Source organism: Ursus americanus, chromosome 5 (genome assembly GCF_024610735.1).
Source record: "Ursus americanus isolate L20-20 chromosome 5, mUrsAme1.1.p, whole genome shotgun sequence".
Classification (NCBI taxonomy): domain Eukaryota; kingdom Metazoa; phylum Chordata; class Mammalia; order Carnivora; family Ursidae; genus Ursus; species Ursus americanus.
The window spans coordinates 58,046,127-58,064,356 of record NC_142131.1 but is presented as its reverse complement, the minus strand read 5'-3'; the positions used below and the strand labels follow the sequence as shown (position 1 = coordinate 58,064,356).

Genomic DNA, 18,230 nt, shown 5'->3' with positions numbered 1-18,230 from the left:
AAGCCCTGGTGACAAATTAGTATATCCCTAGATGAGAGAATAGGGCCTCTCTGCAGTTTCCACAAGGGCCCTTCACCATGCCCAGCTTCTTGGGCTTGGGGACAGGGCCTGGGAGAAAAAGGTGATCCTTGTGAATGAGCAGTCTCTGTCACCATTGGGGTGTCCCCCAGACCCAGGATCCATGAGAGTTCCTATATAAGACTCCCCCCTAGAAAAGGCAGCAGCAAGTGAAGAGTGAGGATGAAGCTTATTGTCTTGACCTGTTGCTTTTAAAAAATGGGAGCCTTCTACCCTGGGTGCAGGCATGGGTGGCCAGAATGTGTTGGGGTGCAAAACCACAGGATAAAGAAGATGCCTTCCTAGAGGAGCCCAGGTGCTGTCCAGATGTTTGAAATAACAGATTTCATATTAAAACAGTGATGGCATATGTTGTAGTAAAAGGCAAAATGCCGACAAGCTTGAGAGATAAAGTAGGAGAAATCCAGAAAGGTTTTATGCTTGCCCTGTGGTTTCAAGCCATGTTTCTAGCCAACAGTTCCTCTGCCGCCCCGTGGGGCGGACAGGCAGGCGGTGAGGGGAAGCTCTTCCACTGGGCCAAGTGCCTGCTATCTTAGGCTCCCACTGCCTTCCTCTGGGGTGGGGGGCAGAATCCACTCCCAGTATAGTTAGAAACATTGCTGCTCCCGCCAGCTGGAAAGTCCTCCTGGCCTCTGGGGCTTGTCTTGCAAAAGAAATGTGTGTAATAAATTCTTTTAAAGAGCAGGAAGTGCTGTTATCCTTGTGAAAGAGAAAAAGGGTGTGTGTTTGAGAGACAGACAGACAGAGAGCGAAGTCTGACCAAATTAGCCTAGTGGTAGCTTGAATAGGGCTGGGCAGAGGGTGGCTATGTTCAGAGCCCTTCTCTGGTGTTTTATGACTAATTTAAGTAAGTTTGCTCTTGGCTGAGATACTCTTTTTTTTTTTTTTTTTTCCTTTTTAAGATTTATTTATTTATTTGAGAGAGGGAGCCGGTGGGGGTGGGTGGAGGGGAGAGAAGGAGAGGAAGAGAGAATCCCAGGCAGGCTCCGTGCTGAGCGGAGTGAGTGGAGGCCAACACAGGGCTCGATCTCATGACCCTGAGATCATGACCTGAAGTGAAACCAGTAGTCAGACCTTAAGCCGACTGTGCCACCCAGGCACCCCTGGCTGAGATACTTTTTATCAGGTCCCAGCCCAGAAAAGACCTTTTTTTTTTTTAAGATTTTATTTATTAGAGAGAGAGAGCGAGAGAGCATGAGCAGGGGGAGGGGCAGAGGGAGAGGGAAAAGCAGGCTCTCCATTGAGTAAGGAGCCAGACTCAGGGCTAGATCCCAGGACCCTGGGATTATGACCGGAGCCAAAGGCAGACGCTTAACCAACAGAGCCACCCAGGCGCCCCCGGCCCCAGAAGAGATTTCTTTTTTTTTTTTTTTTTAAAGATTTTATTTATTTATTCGACAGAGATAGAGACAGCCAGCGAGAGAAGGAACACAAGCAGGGGGAGTGGGAGAGGAAGAAGCAGGCTCATAGCAGAAGAGCCTGACGTGGGGCTCGATCCCATATCGCCGGGATCACGCCCTGAGCCGAAGGCAGACGCTTAACCGCTGTGCCACCCAGGCGCCCCCCCAGAAGAGATTTCTTAAAAGAAGAAATACCTGGCTGGTTCCCAGGGAATAATATTGCAGTGGTTAAAATACAGTGCAGACCTCAGATAAGTGGTTTACTTTTTTCAGTCTCCGTTTCTTTATCTGTAAAATGGGGGTAATATGGATTAGGTGGGGTTATATGTATATATACTTTTATATATATTTAAAGCATTTAGTATAGCACCTGATTTAATAGGACAATTTTCAAAATTAGCTGTTGTTTCTAACATCCACAAATCCCATGATCACGTACGAGAACTCTGTGCACGGCCCAAGGAAAGTTGCCTGTGGTCATTATCTTTGCTTTTGGAGGTCATGGCAGACTCCACTGGTAGTTTCTGGCAGAGCCTGCTTTGGGTTCTTCCTGGGGAAATAGGTGTGGAAAACCAGACAGACTGTTCCGTGATTGTCATCTTCAGTCTCTGGAAGAGGAAGTGGAAGGTCAGGGCCGTGCACGCGTCCCTACGTGTGGGCAGAGCAGGGTCGTCCGCTCCCTCCGGAGCTGCACTGGCTCCCCAGCGCTCAGATTGGTTATTACATTTGAGTTTTAGACCTTTAAACGTTCTTCATACTGTTTGAAGAAGCTACAATTAACATCTCCCAAGCAGCTCAGCAGAACTTGGTTGCTAGGCAGCAGACCTTTAAAGACAATTTGTCATTTTCTGCCATAAGAGAGAAAAAATAGTAAACATTCATGTTCTTAGAAAATTACTTGTTTTCGAACTTCAACTTTCCGGCCATGGCAAGGCGTCTGGTTCATCAGTGTCCATTTTATTCTTTATTTAGTTTTCATATATAATTCAGAGGCGTTTTAGGAGAACAATTGAGCCTTTTTCAAGCTTAACCTCTGGTAGTTTAAAACAGAAAGGATGTTTGGGTGACAATTGGGTGGCCATATTTGTGGACAGGTTTTGTATAAATGTACAGAGTCTCCAGCTGCCCAGCTCTATGTAGCCTTGGGCAGCAACCCAAGAAGGCGGTGGCGGATCCGTGGAAGGCTCTTGAGCCGTTCGGCCTTTGTTGAGCCCCTCACAAGTGCTAGGCCCCATGCACACTGTTGGGATCCAGCCTGTGGCCCAGCCAGACCTCACTGAGCTTACCTCCTTCTTGTGGGAGCTACATGGTAAGAAACCAGGCGATTCCAATACAGGGGCTGTGGCAGTTCAGAGGAAGTCCAGAAGCCAGCCTGGGATTGGGGAAGGTGTCCCAGAGCAGATGTGGATGGGACTGAGCCCTCCAAGATGAAACGGGCCAGCACCACTTTGGCAAGAGAGAAGAGCGTCCCAGCAGCGTGCTCCTCTGTGCCAAGGGTCAAAAGTGCTCCACAGGCTGATGTGTGTCTGTGTGGCCACAGGGACTGGTAGGCCCTGCAGCTCAGCCTAGGGGATGACAGTGGAAAGCCCCCGAAGGGCTTGGAATTTGCAAAGGCCACCATTTGATTTGCATATTCCAGCCTTTGGGGAAGCTATCTCATTTGGCTTCAGTGCAGCATTGAGGCACTGAGCACGTGGCCAGAAGGGGCAGGGGGGCTGTGGGGTGTGCCGGCTGGCTCCAGAGTTCGTGGCCTGGGATCCTTTGCCAACTTGTAGGACCTGGTGTAGGTTATTTAACTAACCTCAGGTTAGAGTCCCAGAACAGGGATGATGTGTAGCATCGGCCTCACGGAGGTGGTGTACGGACTAGCATTAAATTAATTCAAGAACATCCCTTAGACTGATACTGGATACACAGAGCTCTTTAAGTGTTGGCTGCTACCATTTTTTTTAAAAAAGATTTTATTTATTTGACAGAGAGAGACAGCCAGCGAGAGAAGGAACACAACCAGGGGGAGTGGGAGGGGAAGAAGCAGGCTCATAGCGGAGGAGCCTGATGTGGGGCTCGATCCCAGAACGCTGGGATCACGCCCTGAGCCAAAGGCACACGCTTAACGACGAGCCACCCAGGCACCCCTGGCTGCTACCATTATGATAGTGCTCCCCTTCCTGCACTTCCATCAGTCCCCTGCCCAAAAGGGCCCCTTGTGTCCAGTCTGCCACCTGCTCCCTGAGTGACCTAGGATGAAACATGCAATTCTCTTGGGGCTGCACTCTTTCCTCCCTTTCTCTCTCACTCTCCCCCTCTTTCTCCTTCCCAGGGACCTCACTCCCTTCCTCCCTCTCTCCCTCGGCCTCCCTCTTTCCCTAGGCATCCCTCTCCCCTTCTCTTCCTCTCTCTCCTTCCTGAATCTCTCTGATCCAGTTGAGCCTGGAATCCCTTCCTTCCTGCTGAGTTCTCAGTGCCACGCCTGTTCCTAGCTCTGGGCCACCTCTCCCCTGCTGGTGGGGCTTGGCACTCTTGTCCCTCAGTCTCCAGCTTAGGCAGTGCACTGGTCCTTAGGCTTCAAGCCCTGCAGACCAGAGGCTGCGTGTTGCTCTAGTTAGGGCCCTGTGCTTGGGGACTTCAGCTCTACATATATCCTCGAGCTATCTCACCTTGTTGATGTGGGGTTCAAAAAGCACTACTAAGGAGGGGCCAGCTGGGGGCCTCAGACTCCTCGGGTAATTTCCCAGAGAGGCCCTTTCATTCATTCATTCATTCACTCACTCAGTCACTGTTTTCTGAGCACCTGCTATGTGGCAGTCGTCATGCCAGGCACTGAGAACGTAGCAGACAACAGGATTGCTGAAGGGGGTGGGGGGAGACAGCAGGAAAACAAGCAACAGGAGGACACCAGTTAACTGTTGGGGTGTAAGTGCTGGGAAGCAAGGTGGGATGACGGAGTGGAAGGTGACTCTGTGGGACACTTGGTGCTCCCTAAGTCATGGTGATCAGGAAAGGAATCCTGAAGGAGACAGCCCAGGCTGAGGAAATGGCAGTAGCTTTCAGACTTACCTGCACGTCTCTGGAGGGGTGCTTAGTGACAGTAGTGAAGGGTTGATTTCTGGGGCAAGGTGACAGGCTGTCCCAGGTGGAAGGTTCCCCATGGCATCTGAGCGACAGGGCTTTGGCCCGGACCCCACTTGGTTTACTGCGATCAGGAGAACTTGGAGGCCATGATGAGTCCACTGTGGGTTCAGTTCACCCCACCAGGTTCCGCCCTGGGTCTAGAAGGAAGTAACCCAGCTGCAGTCCTGCTGGACTCGGCAGAGGCATCAGCTAGGAAAGGCCCAAGCCAGCAGAGGGGGACTTGTGAAGAACAGCACAGAAGCACCCACTGCCTGAGTTTGTGTTCTTGTATCAGCCGTCTTAACCGCTTGCTAATAAGATATGCAAATTATCAGGGCTGTGAAATCTTCGCCGCATTTCATCTTCTGCTTAATTAGCATTTAATCGTAATCTCATTTTAATTTTTTCACACTGGCACCCTAATTAAATGTTAGGGTGTTAGTCTTAACAATTAAATTATATTGGCAAATAGAGTCTTCAGGAAACTTGACCTTTTCCAAGCCGGGGCCCTCTCTAGCCAGATGCAAATGTTAATTAGATTTCTCCAAGATGTGGCCGCGAGTCCCCTTGGTGCACCCATTTCAGTTGTTTCCTCGTTGTTGTGGCCCTCAATTCAAATGAGACCCACACAGCCAGGGAGTTGGGCCCCTGGCAGGCAGAGGTTAGCACTGAACGGGTTGGTCATGAGCCTGTGGAGGGCCAGTGAAGCTGGTTTTTCTGGGGAGGGGGAGATTTTTTGGAGTTTGGTCTGAGACCTGCAGTGTTCCTGGAAGTGGTTTCTCAACTTGTGATTCTCATTTGGTGATCCCTGGGAGAATGGGTACCTAAGCAAGTCACGTGGTAATCCGGAGCTGCCACCCAGACCTGCAGCAGCCCTTTGTGGGAGGCCACAGTGAGGTCAGGCAGCTGGGAGGGAGGGGCAATGCCTGCGTCAGCTGGGCTGGGCTGGGCTCTAGGGTGGGAAGGCGGAGGGGGTGGGCGGGGACAGAGAACAGTGGGAAGAGCAGGTCCCCCTTGAGGGAGCCGTAGCCCAGAAGAAAAGCAGAGCATGGGGGTGCACACATTCATGGCCTGGCTCTGAGATCTGGATGGGCTTGACTGAGAAAAAATGCAGCCCTATCCTCCTCTTACTCTCTCACACACAGAAGATGGCCCCGGCTATGCGGGGGACACAGTGTCCTTGTTCTTAAGGGACATTGGAGACCCTGACCCACGGGAAGCCATCTGTAAGCTGCACTGGGGCCTGGCCTTTCCCTCAGTTGTTTGCATAAGGCCCTGGCCTTTCCTTTGCCTGGGGTTGGTGCCCTGCGCTCCTTTGCGCCTCCCCTCAAGCCTCTCCTGGCAATAGGAACATAATTCTAGACCTTCTGTGGAAATGCCCCAGGCAGTCAGTCCCTTAGTGGCAGTAATGCCTTCACAGAAACCTTTCTACCGTCTGATTTTTCCCTTAAGTTTTTTCCCTTCCCTCTGAGGTCCACTCCCATTCGTCATTCAAACTCTGTGCTTTAATAGATCAGAACACAGGTGAATTCAGTTCGACACGTTTACCAACCACCTGTGTGCAGAGCCCTGTGCTGAGTTCAGAGAAGATGTGTCATTGTCATTATTGCCTTTGTGTTGGCTTCTTGCTTTTAAGTAAGTGGGCAGAAAGCTCACTCGAGTTGCCTTTGCCTCTTCCTGCCCTGGCTGCGGAGCAGACCACCCTGAGGCACTCTTTCCACTCCTGCTCCTGACAGGTTTTCCGGACAGACTTGATCACAGCCATGAAGATCCCAGACTCCTGCCAGCTCAGCCCGGATGACTACTACATCCTGGCGGACCCATGGCGGCAGGAATGGGAGAAGGGCGTGCAGGTGCCCGCGGGGGCAGAGGCCATTCCAGAGCCCGTGGTGAGGTAAGCCAGGAAGCCCAGGCCAGGGGGCCCTAGAAAGGGGAGGCCAGGGCAAGGGACCTTGGTAACCCGTCTCTATTCCATCTTAGATTCTTTGGTCCCATAAACCACTGAAAAATTCTAGAAATACTGGCAATTTACCTTTGAGGCTGAGGGCCTGGGCTTGGGCTCAGCTCTGGAGCAAGAAGGCTTGGGTTCATTGCCACTGCCATTCACTGTGACCTTGGGCCAGAAATGTAATCTCCCTGGGCCTCAGTTTCCTTGTCTGTGAAATGGGAGTGGTAACAATACTACCTACTTTGTACAGTGGTCAAGATGACATAGGGCAGCGACGCGTGGGAGGCATTTGGCACAGGGCCTGGCATGTACCAGTGCTCAGTAGAAACTGGCCTTGGGTTAGCTTGATGTCAATCCAGATTGGGTCCCACGAGCAGAACTTACAGGGAAATCTCCAGGCTTCTAAATAGTCTCTAAGACTGGGATAAGCCATGCTGTCGACTTCTTAAACCTTTTTAAGGAGTTCTGAGTGGGAGGGAGTCGAATGCTGGCACACAGCAGATGCTCGGGAAGAGGTGGCTATGACCATCCTCAGGAGGTTTCCCTGCCAGGGCTGGGCCACGGGTACTTCCTCCGTAGGCTTTGCAAACTTCTGGTCTTGTGGATCTGAGAGACCCCCGTGGATCTTGGGCATGGCCCTTGCCTCCGGTGACAGAGGCCAGCCAAGTGCTGCTTTCTGCACCCTGGGAAACCCCCTAAATCTTGTCTCTGAACTAAGGGACCTTATGTCCTGGCCTCCCTGGCCCACCAGCATACTTGGCCATGGCGGCCCCGTGGCTCTCACTCAGGCCCATTTTGACCAGGTCTGAGGCAAAGGTTACAGCCTTCATCGCCCTTGACATTGGCACCGTTGCTTCCTGGCAGCCACACCTGTGCATGGCTCACAGACCCCCAGTGCCCAGCTGGTGCCAGGCCTGTGCTTGGCTTGGGATTACAGAGGCAAATCAGACTTTGAACCCTGCTTAGTGCTCTGTGAGGACTGGGTGCTGGGCAGGGCTCATCCTGTGGCTCCTGAGAGCGGAGTGCCTGCCAGCACTTGGTGTCGGGCCCTCTGAGAATCGGGAGCTCTGGGGTTCTCTGGAAGGGAGAATATGTGGGCTTTGCAGAGGGAATGTATTCTCCACATCCCCTCCCCAGGGCCAGAAACATGGATTAAGCTCCTAGCCAGTTTCACCTGCATCTCGGCAGACTGAAGAACTATTATTAACCTATTTGAACCAGTTTTCTCCTCTGTAAAATGGGGCTAATAACAGTAGCTGCCTAATGGTGTGGTGGGGATTAAATGCAAATACACATGACAAGGGCCCAGGGCAGTGAAGGGTAGGGGCAGGCCACCAGCTGGGCAGAGAGGTGAGTCCTGATGAGGCTTAGCCCAGCTGTCTGTCCTCCCTTCTTGATGTCAATGTCAGGTGATTCCGGAAACATCCAGTGGCCTGGGTAATTAATTGCAGATGCTTCCACACCAGGAGCATGGCTTCTGTCTGCTGGTGCAGTGCTTTATCTGTTGACATCAAGAGGAGAGCACGTGTCCAGACAGCTCTGGCTCAACGAGGTGCATTTTCCGCATATGCACGGCTGCTCTAAGCTGACAGGAGCCAGGCATTCCTGGCCTGTCCCTGCTCTCTGGAGGGGACAGACTAGAGGCAGAGATGGCTGTTCTCTTGGAGAAGGCTCCCCTGTCTCCCTCTAGCCCAGTCTCTCCTCCTTCTTGGGCACCTCCCACTGTGAGGCCCTTATCTGGAAGCCAGTGCAGCAGCCAGCATGGTCAGAATTGTTACAGCAGCTCTTCCTGAGAATTTGCTGGGCTGAGCCTGTTACGTTCATTTTCTCATTTAATTACCATACCAGCTCTAAAAGTACATCTTACTGTCCTGGTTTGATAGATGAGGGAGCTGGGAAATTCTGGGGAATTCCCTGCATGACCGCCAGGGCCTAGGGGGCTGGGCCAGGAAATCACAAGCCACGGGAACAAGCCCTGGGTTGCCCCTGTGAGGCCCAGAGAGAGCCTGTGCCCCGATCATGCTGGCATGCTTGCTCTGATGGCCGTCCCCCCCGCTGCTACCCCGGCCCCCTACATCTCCCCCTTCTCATCCAGTTTTCCCTGGCCCTTGGGTAGGTTTGCCCACCTCATGGTCTGAAATTTATCTGGGTAATGAGAACCTGTCTCACCCCCTGATCGTGAATTGAGTGATGGCCTGTGCTGCTCCCTCTCAGTGTGGCTGAAAGACTGAACCCAGGACAAAACCATCCTCTGCTGTAGGTGTCATCTTTTTTTTTTTTTTTTTAAGATTTTATTTATTTATTTGACAGAGAGAGAGTCAGCGAGAGCGGAAACACAAGCAGGGGGAGGGGGAGGGGGAGAAGCAGGCTTCCAGTGGAGGAGCCTGATGTGGGGCCTGATCCCAGAACGCTGGGATCGTGACCCGAGCCAAAGGCAGACGCTTAACGACTGAGCCACCCAGGCGCCCCATGTAGGTGTCATCTCTTGGAGTAGAGACCGTCCCCCAGACCCCAGCCCAGCCATCGACTGCTTCCAGCTGCTCTGTCCTGCTGGCTACAGTTGGGAGGGAGTCCTTGGCCTAGGGTCAGGTCAGCCCGTGCCTGGTAGGATGGGATAGCTTCTTCAGAGGCAGAAGAGGCATCACAGATGACTAGGAGGGCCCCAGGCAGCTCAGGAAATGCCTTTTCTGGTGTGAGCCCCGGAACCCTAGATTCTCAGAGAAGGAAAGGAACATGATTTTCCCCCCAAGAGGTCTGGCCAGGTGGGAGCTGACTGACCACGCAGGTGTAGGTAGTGAGGCCAGTAGTTGGTGGGGCAAAGATTATACCCAAAACCTGACTGAGCCTACACTGGGGGCACAAACAAAGCTGAGTCAAGACAAAATTAGTCTATGTTTTTAAAAGAATGTATTAATTCCAGTAAGACCCTCAGGGGATTTTTGTAGGACTAAGGGTAGCATTACTGCATCCATTTGAAATGACCTATTTTACAGGAGGATGGAGGGAGTCACACCGTTAGTCGTTACCTGAGGCCTTCCTTAACCTGGGCCTCCCACGCGGGAAAGGGTGGCACCAAGCCCTTTCCCTTGCTCCTTGTGCCCCTCAACCTCCTCTGACCCTCCTTCCTGGTCTAGAGGCCATTTTTGTCTCCCTGTCTCCTCCATCCTTCCTGCCTCTCCGGCTGACACATGGGGCGTGCCCTGGAGCCCCGGAGTCCCCCTCTAGCTCAGCCATGTCTGTGTGCCACCCTGCCTTCCCCTCCCCAGTCTGCGCTGAGTCACAACCCCTGGCAGCCCTGCCTTCGACCCCAGGGGGCCTCTCGGGCAAGTGAGGGGCCTCTCAGCCCTGGCAGGGCTGGCCAGATGGAAGCCAGGCTCCGCAGCGATAACCATGGCAACCAGTGGGGGGTGGGAAGAGCTGGCATTTTGAACTGGCATCGGGACCTCAGGGGCAGCACACAGCTGAGCCAAGAGGGGAAACTGCCCTCCCAAGGCAAAAAGCCCTCCTATTGCATTTCAGAAGGAGGAAAGTGATCTCTAGAGGACTTAAAATACGCATTCACACACCTATAGTGCTTACTGTGTGCCAGGCACTGTCAGAGCGTTAAACGTAGTCGTCCATTTAACCCTTACCAACCGTAGACGGTAAGTACGGTTACTGCTAGCTTATTTTTTTGAATGAGGTTGCTGGGCACAGAGAAGTTAAGCAGCTTGCCCAGATTGCACACTGAGGGGTAGATTGGAAGTGCCTGGCTGGCTCAGTCGATAGAGCATGTGACTCTTGATAGTGGGGTCATGAGTTCGAGCCCCACATTGAGGGTAGAGTTTACTTAAAAAGGAGATAGTGGATCAGGACTTGGAGTCCACATTTTGCAGCCAGGGCCTTCCGAGCTACCTCAGGGAAAGCCATGGCCCAGGGGAGGGCTGAGCTGGCGTATGATCCTGGGACTGTAGTAGGCACATCTTTATGTCCAGGGGAGGAGGCCTCCATCTTGCACCGAGAGTGGGGGTGTGCGGGCACCACGGTGAGAGACTGACTGCTCAGGTTACGTCGTATCTGGGGGGAATGATAAGGTGTATGGGAGACACTGTGTCCTCGGGAGAGGGAGACCTTTTCTGTGGAAAGGGCCACCCTGGGCTGCAGCACTGTACCCAGGTAAGGCCCCTTCTCACTCCAGAGGAGGCCTGGCCTCACTTCCCCTTGCGGGGACATGGGCACAATCCCTGGCCTCCCCCTGGCCTTGAGGGGTATGCTAAAGGACGTGAAGCTTTGCTAACTCTACCCCAGCTGTCCCAAAGTGGCCGGCACTGAGCAGTGCCCAGGAGAGTGCATGGACTGCCTCCAATGTAGCCCCAGGCAGAGCAGATCTAGATGATAGAGATTTAGCTAAGCCCAGATGCCCTCATGGGAGGACCAGGAGAGGTGTGCTCGGGCAGGATGGATGTTGGGGAATGTGCAGGACAATGGGTCAGCAGCCACTCCCAACCCACACTCTGCCCTTTGGTCTCCTCTCCTGCTTACCCATAGGCCTTTGAGTCTGCAGGGTGGGCAGGCAGGACGAGGTAGTGTAAGGAGGTGACCTCAAAGTCTCACACCTCACTTGTCCACCCACTCCTCAGCTGGACCGGCCAACTCACCGAAGGCCCCGCAGACCCAGTGAGGGTGGCAGGCTAAGGGTCCCTCCTTTCGTGATACCCTCTCTTGATTTTTTAGGATCCTCCCGCCGCTGGAAGGCCCCCCTACCCAGGTGTCCCCTAGCAGCTCTGAACTTGGCGAGGGCTCCCAGCCCGAATGGCCTGGGGGCAGCCGCTATGACCTGGACGAGATTGATGCCTACTGGCTGGAGCTCATCAACTCGGAGCTCAAGGAGATGGGTAGGTGATCTTCCAGGCTGAGAGTGGGATCGGGTCAGGCCAGGCAGCAGAGATTCCTTCTGAACACCAGCATCCTCACCCTCAGAGGGGCCGTGGCCACGACGGGGCTTTGGCAGCGCATGGCTGTGAGAGAAAGTCCCTGCTGTGTTACTGGTCGGAGAACGTATTTGGTGTCTCTGTGCCTCGTGTTCTGTAGCTGTCAGGTGGGGGCGACAATAGCCTGTCATTCGCAGAGCTCTTGAGGATATTGTTCAGAAGCCTGACTATTACGTGATGAGTAAGTGAGCGCAAAAGTGAGGCGAGGATGACACACGGGGTGCAGGGTCAATTAGTAGGGGCCTCCTGGCTGGAGCCCACCAACATGTCCTAGGAAGGTCCCCCCATACACGCAGCTCAGGCAGTGGATTCCCTATGCATGCAGCTGCGTCCTAGAGATCCTTCCATGTTATCTGCATGTTCACACGTGTGTGGTCACAAGCAGGCCATCTAAAGTCAGAACGCCAGGACCAGCCCCCACGGGTCTGTGAGATTGAATGGTCCAGCCCATCCTGTTTCCAGATGATGGCGCTGAGGCCCATGACAGTGGATGTATTTTCCCAGGTCACAGAGCGGATGAGTGGAGACCCCTCCATACATCTGTCCTGACAAGCCAGGCTCCTAACACCCTCCCCTGCTGTCCTCACAGAGAGGCCAGAGCTGGACGAGCTGACGCTAGAGCGTGTGCTGGAGGAGCTGGAGACCTTGTGCCACCAGAATATGGTGCGGGCCATCGAGACTCAGGAGGGCTTGGGCATCGAGTATGATGAGGACGTCGTCTGTGACGTGTGCCGCTCTCCCGAGGGCGAAGATGGCAACGAGATGGTCTTCTGTGACAAATGCAACGTTTGCGTGCACCAGGTGGGCAGCTCCTTAGCCCCACCCCATCCTCACCTGCTGCCTGGCCAGGCTGCTACCAACAGCTGGTGGTCCTAGCTATAGGAATGCCCTAGCGCTGCGGCCGCAGGCCCCTGAAAAGCAGGGCACGGGACGAGGAAGGGAATGAAGTGAGTGCCTCAGGGCTCAGCGCTGTCTGCAGGGCTTGAGTCAATGCCCCTTGGGTGGTCTTTCCATCCTTTTCCTGTGGGCCTTCCCCTGACTCTCCCTGCTGAACACCCTGCCCCCCTACTCCTCCTCTCCCACCTGGACTTAGAAGCCGCACAGCCATAAAGGAAAGCAAAGCCTGGAGCCAGGCTGCCTGATTTCAAATTGTGGCCTTGCCCTTTCCAATCTGTGTGACCTTGGGTAATTTCTTAACCTCTCTGGGCCTCTATTTCCTCAATTCTAAATAAAAATAAGTTGTTGGGAGGATTCAGTTATGTCCTAGGAGTTATTTGCTTAGAACAGTGTAGTACAGGCTGTACGTATTTACCACTACTACTCTTATAAACCAGGCATGTTGCCTGACATGCCCCTCCCCCCATTCTTGGGCCCCAAACCTCCCAGGTTCGGAGAATCTCTGGGCCGTCTTTGCAGAAGACTTGACTGGAATCCAGTGGACCCAGTCTAGCCCTGACTTTGAGCGCACACACAACTCCTTGCCACTGCTGCTGGAATAACTCCTGGGAGCTCAGAGGCAGTATACTCCTCATTCATTCATATCCTTTATACCCGGTAGCTCTTAGGTTCATAAGCCCCAGGGATGACTAGGAGGAGTCCCCTTCACAAATCTCTGAAAAAAGAAAACTCAGGGCCTTGTCCTCAGGCAGCATACAGACCCAAATTTGTGTCCAACTTCTAGGAGTTCATGGACACTTCTGAAGTCCAACACTTATTAGGAACCTCTGGCCAAAGTGACTTTCTTCCCAACAGAGGGCAGAGCTGAGCCCTTCCGCAGAGGACTGGAGTCTTTGCCTTAGAATCCCTGTGGAGGCCTCCTTGGCAGAGCCTGCTCACAGTGGGGCTCTGTAGCTCCACGCTGGGGCTGGGGCCATTTGCAGCTGACTCCTGGCCAGATGTCGATGGTGACCGCCCTGCTCTCTCCCCAGGCATGCTATGGGATCCTTAAGGTGCCCACGGGCAGCTGGCTGTGCCGGACGTGTGCCCTGGGTGTCCAGCCAAAGTGCCTGCTCTGCCCCAAGAGAGGAGGAGCCTTGAAGCCCACCAGAAGCGGGACCAAGTGGGTGCACGTCAGCTGCGCTCTGTGGATTCCTGAGGTGGGCATATCAGGGCGGGGGGCGGCCCTGGGGAAGTGGGTCTGCATGGAGCTCAGAGCCCAGGGAGCAGAGCACTGGGAAAGAAGGTGACAGGCCTCCATAAAAAGGGGTATGTCGCACGTGGCACCTGAGAAGAATGGGGGCAACAACCCACAGACAGCTTTGCCTGTGGACTTAGATAGAACTCAGGTGGTGGTTTCCATGGGTAGGTGGGATTATGGGCCCCTGGGGGATCCAGGTGGTAGGTTTGACAGCTGAGCAAAGTCAGGCAGCAGAGTAGAGGGGGAAGCATGTTGTGGGTCCTTCCAAACCCAAGCGGTGGTTCCAACCAAAGTCAGGCTCCCTGCTTAAAACAAAAATAAGCCAGCTGACCTAAAAGGAAGTCAGGCAGGGGCGCCTGGGTGGCTCAGTCTAAGCATCTGCCTTCGGCTCAGGGCATGATCCCAGCGTTCTGGATCGAGCCCCGCATCGGGCTCCTCTGCTGGAAGCCTGCTGCTTCTTCTCTCACTCCCCCTGCTTGCGTTCCCTCTCTCGCTGGCTGTCTCTCTCTCTCTGTCAAATAAATAATAAATAAAATCTTTAAAAAAAAAAAAAAAAAAGGAAGGCAGTTAGGCAGAAAGCTAATTAGAAGTGGATGGTGGGCTGGGATGGAGGGGTTGGCCTGGGTCTGAGGAGGGGGACCATGAGTGACAGGCTAGGCCCACTGTGAGTTAGTGAGTCAGCAGGGCGCTGGGCTCCTGGAAGGACATCCTGTTCTATTTGAAATAGGAAATGCTGCCATTCACCAGAGTTTCTGCCCCAGGCCCTCTGTGTGCCCCAACTCAGAATGTGGCCCCCCTCTGATGCTGCCCGTGCCTGCAGGCAAGCCAGGTGGCCCTCCGTGGGCTTTCAGTCTGAAGGTTCTTGCAGGGACCCCCATTGTAGGCTTCTGTAGTGATCGTGGTTGTGTTGACAGTGGTGTCTTGCTCCCAGAGCAGCCTGTTGAAAGCTGGGACTACCTGAGTGTACCCTGGGCTGGGCACCACAGAGACAAAACCTGCAAGGACCCTTCTCCACCATGGGGGCCCTTTGGTTCAGGACCTCTGCACAGGAACCCTTCTTCCATCTTCAGGCATGGGCAGGCAGATGCACCCTCTGGGGCTGAGGGGTGGGCTGTGCCCAGGAGACTTAGGTGTGGCTGTTGGTTTGTCCCCGTAGGAGGGATGGGCAGGGCTAAACAAAAGCACATCCCCATTGGCCAGGCAGGCCCCAGAGGAGAAGAAGTGCTGCCTTGGGGCCTTTACTTGCTGCCCAGAAACAGAAACTAAATAAACACATGTTCTTTTTTTTTTTTTTTTTTCTTTCAAAGATTTTATTTATTTATTTGACAGAGATAGAGACAGCCAGCGAGAGAGGGAACACAAGCAGGGGGAGTGGGAGAGGAAGAAGCAGGCTCATAGTGGAGAGCCTGACGTGGGGCTCGATCCCGTAACGCCGGGATCACGCCCTGAGCCGAAGGCAGATGCTCAACCGCTGTGCCACGCAGGCGCCCCTAAATAAACACATGTTCTAATAAGAACTTCGAAGGTGGTAGTAACGAAGGGGTCAGGTGCCGGAGACATGGGGATGCTGCATGTACTCACCGGTGCGTGCGTCTGCATGCACACACACTCTGAAGCTTCCCTGCCTCAAGGCCCACACCGCCACGGGCACACACACACACTCAGTCACACAGACTGATGGGCACTCTCATACACAGTCACAAACAAGACTAGTCACAGGTGAGCAAACTAACGCACTCACTCACTGGTCAGCTTGGGATAGTCAGGAAGGTCTTGGGGCTCAGGAGCTCGCCTGCTGCCTGGTTTCAGCAGACGGCTCCCATTTGGGGGATCCCTAGAGGTGAGCTGGGGATGAGAAGCCTGATGCAGCTCCCTGTCTCTTGCCCAGGTCAGCATTGGGTGCCCGGAGAAGATGGAGCCCATCACCAAGATCTCGCATATCCCAGCCAGCCGCTGGGCTCTGTCCTGCAACCTCTGTAAGGAGTGCACAGGCACCTGCATCCAGGTACGAGGCCCTTCACCCCGTGGCTGCCCGGGAGCTCATGCCGGCTCAGCCACATAGAGCGGTGGGTCTGGGACGTTCCGGAAAACAAGCAGCTACCACCACCCTCCCCCTGACCCCATTCGTGTTGCTACAGACAGGGGCATGGAGGCCTGGGACCGCAGCCAGACTCAGAACCTCCAGTGAGGGGCATTCTTCATCCCTAGCTCCTCTAGGCATGGGGTAAAGGCCCTGGTAGCAAAGGCTCACCATACCGTCGCAGTGCCAAAGACCCTGGCTTTCCCCCAGGAGCAACTGTCTGTGTGGTTAATAAACACAGTGACCTCACTTCTGATGTCAAACATAACATGTGGGAGGGGCAGGAAACACTTCTCCTCCAGCTGAGCTAACAGGCCCTCCCCCTATAGGGCAGGGCTGTACCAGTCTGTCCACAGCAGTGGTTCCCAAATTCTGGTGTGCGTCAGTATTACCTGGAGGGCTTGTTAAAACAGATTGCCGGGCTTATCCCCAGAGGTCCTGATTCAGAAGATCTGGAATGGGCTGAAAATTTGCTTTTCTAGCAAGTACCCAGATGATGTGATGCTGCTGGTCTTTGGGTTGGAAAGTGGGGGGTCATTCTTTGTCTTCCTCATTTTTCTAGCAACAGTTGTCATTGCAAACACTAGATGTGCCTCCACCCATTTTTAAGACTTCAAAAATGACTTTTGTGAGTGCAGCATAAATGTTCATTAATATTTGGGTGAGGTATTGCTGAGACATTTATCAGCTGCCCACAGCGATCATCCGAGGCTAGGAGAGAGGAGCAGGCCCTGAGTTGGTCCCCGCTGCCAACTGGGGAAGAGAAGGAAGGGGTCCACTTCCAGCCCCTCTTCTCAGAAGACAGAGGACACACATGACTCCCTATCTTAGATCGTGTTGCAGAAACAAGGCAGTGATCCATCACCAGATTCATTCTTTCGATGCCTCTTGTTTCAAAGTCATTTTGCCCACACAGTAATGCAACTTATCCCCAAGCCAAGGTTGTCAAATCACCTGACTGTTCATTTCCCCAGGACATATGTGGTGATGAACCCCATTTCCTTTCCGGCTCCCCCAGTGTTTCCCCTTCCTTCCCACTTACTAGAGTTCCCTCCATACCCACAGAATGTTGGGGGTCCGTGCCATTTTAGGTCGGGTCTCACCAGCAGCCTGGATTCTCGGTGGAACCTCTTCCCTCCTAGCAGGGCTCCCCTCATGCCTGACACTTCCCCTCCTCTCCCTCCAGTGTTCCATGCCTTCCTGCGTCACAGCGTTCCACGTCACGTGCGCCTTTGACCATGGCCTGGAAATGCGGACTATCCTAGCAGACAACGATGAGGTCAAGTTCAAGTCGTTCTGCCAGGAGCACAGTGACGGGGGCCCTCGGGGAGAGCCCACTTCTGACCCCGTGGAGCCCAGCCCGGCCAGCGAGGACTTGGAGAAGGTGACCGTGCGCAAGCAGCGGCTGCAGCAGCTGGAGGAGGACTTCTACGAGCTGGTGGAGCCGGCCGAGGTGGCTGAGCGGCTGGAACTGGCCGAGGCACTGGTTGACTTCATCTACCAGTACTGGAAGCTGAAGAGGAAAGCCAACGCCAACCAGCCGCTGCTGACCCCCAAGACCGATGAGGTGGACAACCTGGCCCAGCAGGAGCAGGATGTCCTGTACCGCCGCCTCAAGCTCTTCACACACCTGCGGCAGGACTTGGAGAGGGTGAGTGCCCCTGCCACTGTCCTTTAGCCAGCATGCCTGGTGGGCATCCCGGGAGCCTTTCTGCCCCCCACACGCTGCCCCACAGCAGCCGTGGCTCTCCAGGACTCTGACGGTGCGCTCTGGCCAAGGGGCCGAGGGCCTCCCGTTCTCTGACAGGGTGGAGGTGTCTGATACTGTGCAGAACGGGAGCATTTAGCCCTTGGATCTTTGTGCCCCTCTTGTCCCAGCCCTTTTGTAGGCCTGAAGGGTGGGCGCCTTGCCAGGGTCCTGAGGCTAGAGGGCATCAGAGCTGGGGCATAGCCCAGGCTTCCAGCTTCTACTGGCCTCTGGCCCCATTTGGCCTCCATGGGCCATGCCTGTTCCCAGCACACGAGCTTCTGCTTGGAATCGGAGGCCAGGGAAAAACTGGGACTCACAGCAAGTTGGATCAACCCAACAAGCACGTGCTGGGCCAGGGCAGGAAAGACAGGTGTTAACGTGGAGTATGGGGGCATGCAGGTGGGCCGGAGACCCGGTGGCCTGTGTGGAGTAGGAGGAGGAAGCTCAGTGCATGGGCCACGATGTTTGTGGAAGCTGTGGAATGTTTTAAGCCAGGACTGTCCCTCTGTGGCTGCAGCTTCCAAACGTTCACCCTGGAGAAGGAAATGGGGCCTACAGTGGATGGGTGGCCCTAACCCCCCAGCTGTGTGCTAGGAGACAGGGGGTCTTGGCTTGGTCTGAAGTGGTAGTTCTGGGAGCTGAGTGAGATGAGGAGACACCATGGCTTTGGGGTGAGCTATGGTGGTTGGCGGATAGTGAGAGTTGCTTTTCTAGAGCATGGGGGGCGGTCCTCGAAAGCTTCCAGTCCCTCCTACT

The 18,230-nt window shown here is 54.2% G+C and overlaps 1 protein-coding gene across 11 annotated transcripts in view; it reads left to right on the top strand.

The window, feature by feature from the left end:
• JADE2 (jade family PHD finger 2) overlaps positions 1-18,230 on the top strand; it is a 52,529-nt gene that overhangs the window by 17,071 nt on the left and 17,228 nt on the right. For all 11 annotated transcript variants that reach the window (XM_045794681.2, XM_045794673.2, XM_045794684.2 and 8 more), the window contains 6 exons: positions 6,326-6,483; positions 11,251-11,411; positions 12,097-12,308; positions 13,436-13,603; positions 15,533-15,649; positions 16,911-17,375. In XM_045794681.2, the coding sequence (XP_045650637.2) occupies positions 6,326-6,483; positions 11,251-11,411; positions 12,097-12,308; positions 13,436-13,603; positions 15,533-15,649; positions 16,911-17,375 (1,281 nt within the window). The remainder of the gene's footprint in view (positions 1-6,325; positions 6,484-11,250; positions 11,412-12,096; positions 12,309-13,435; positions 13,604-15,532; positions 15,650-16,910; positions 17,376-18,230) is intronic.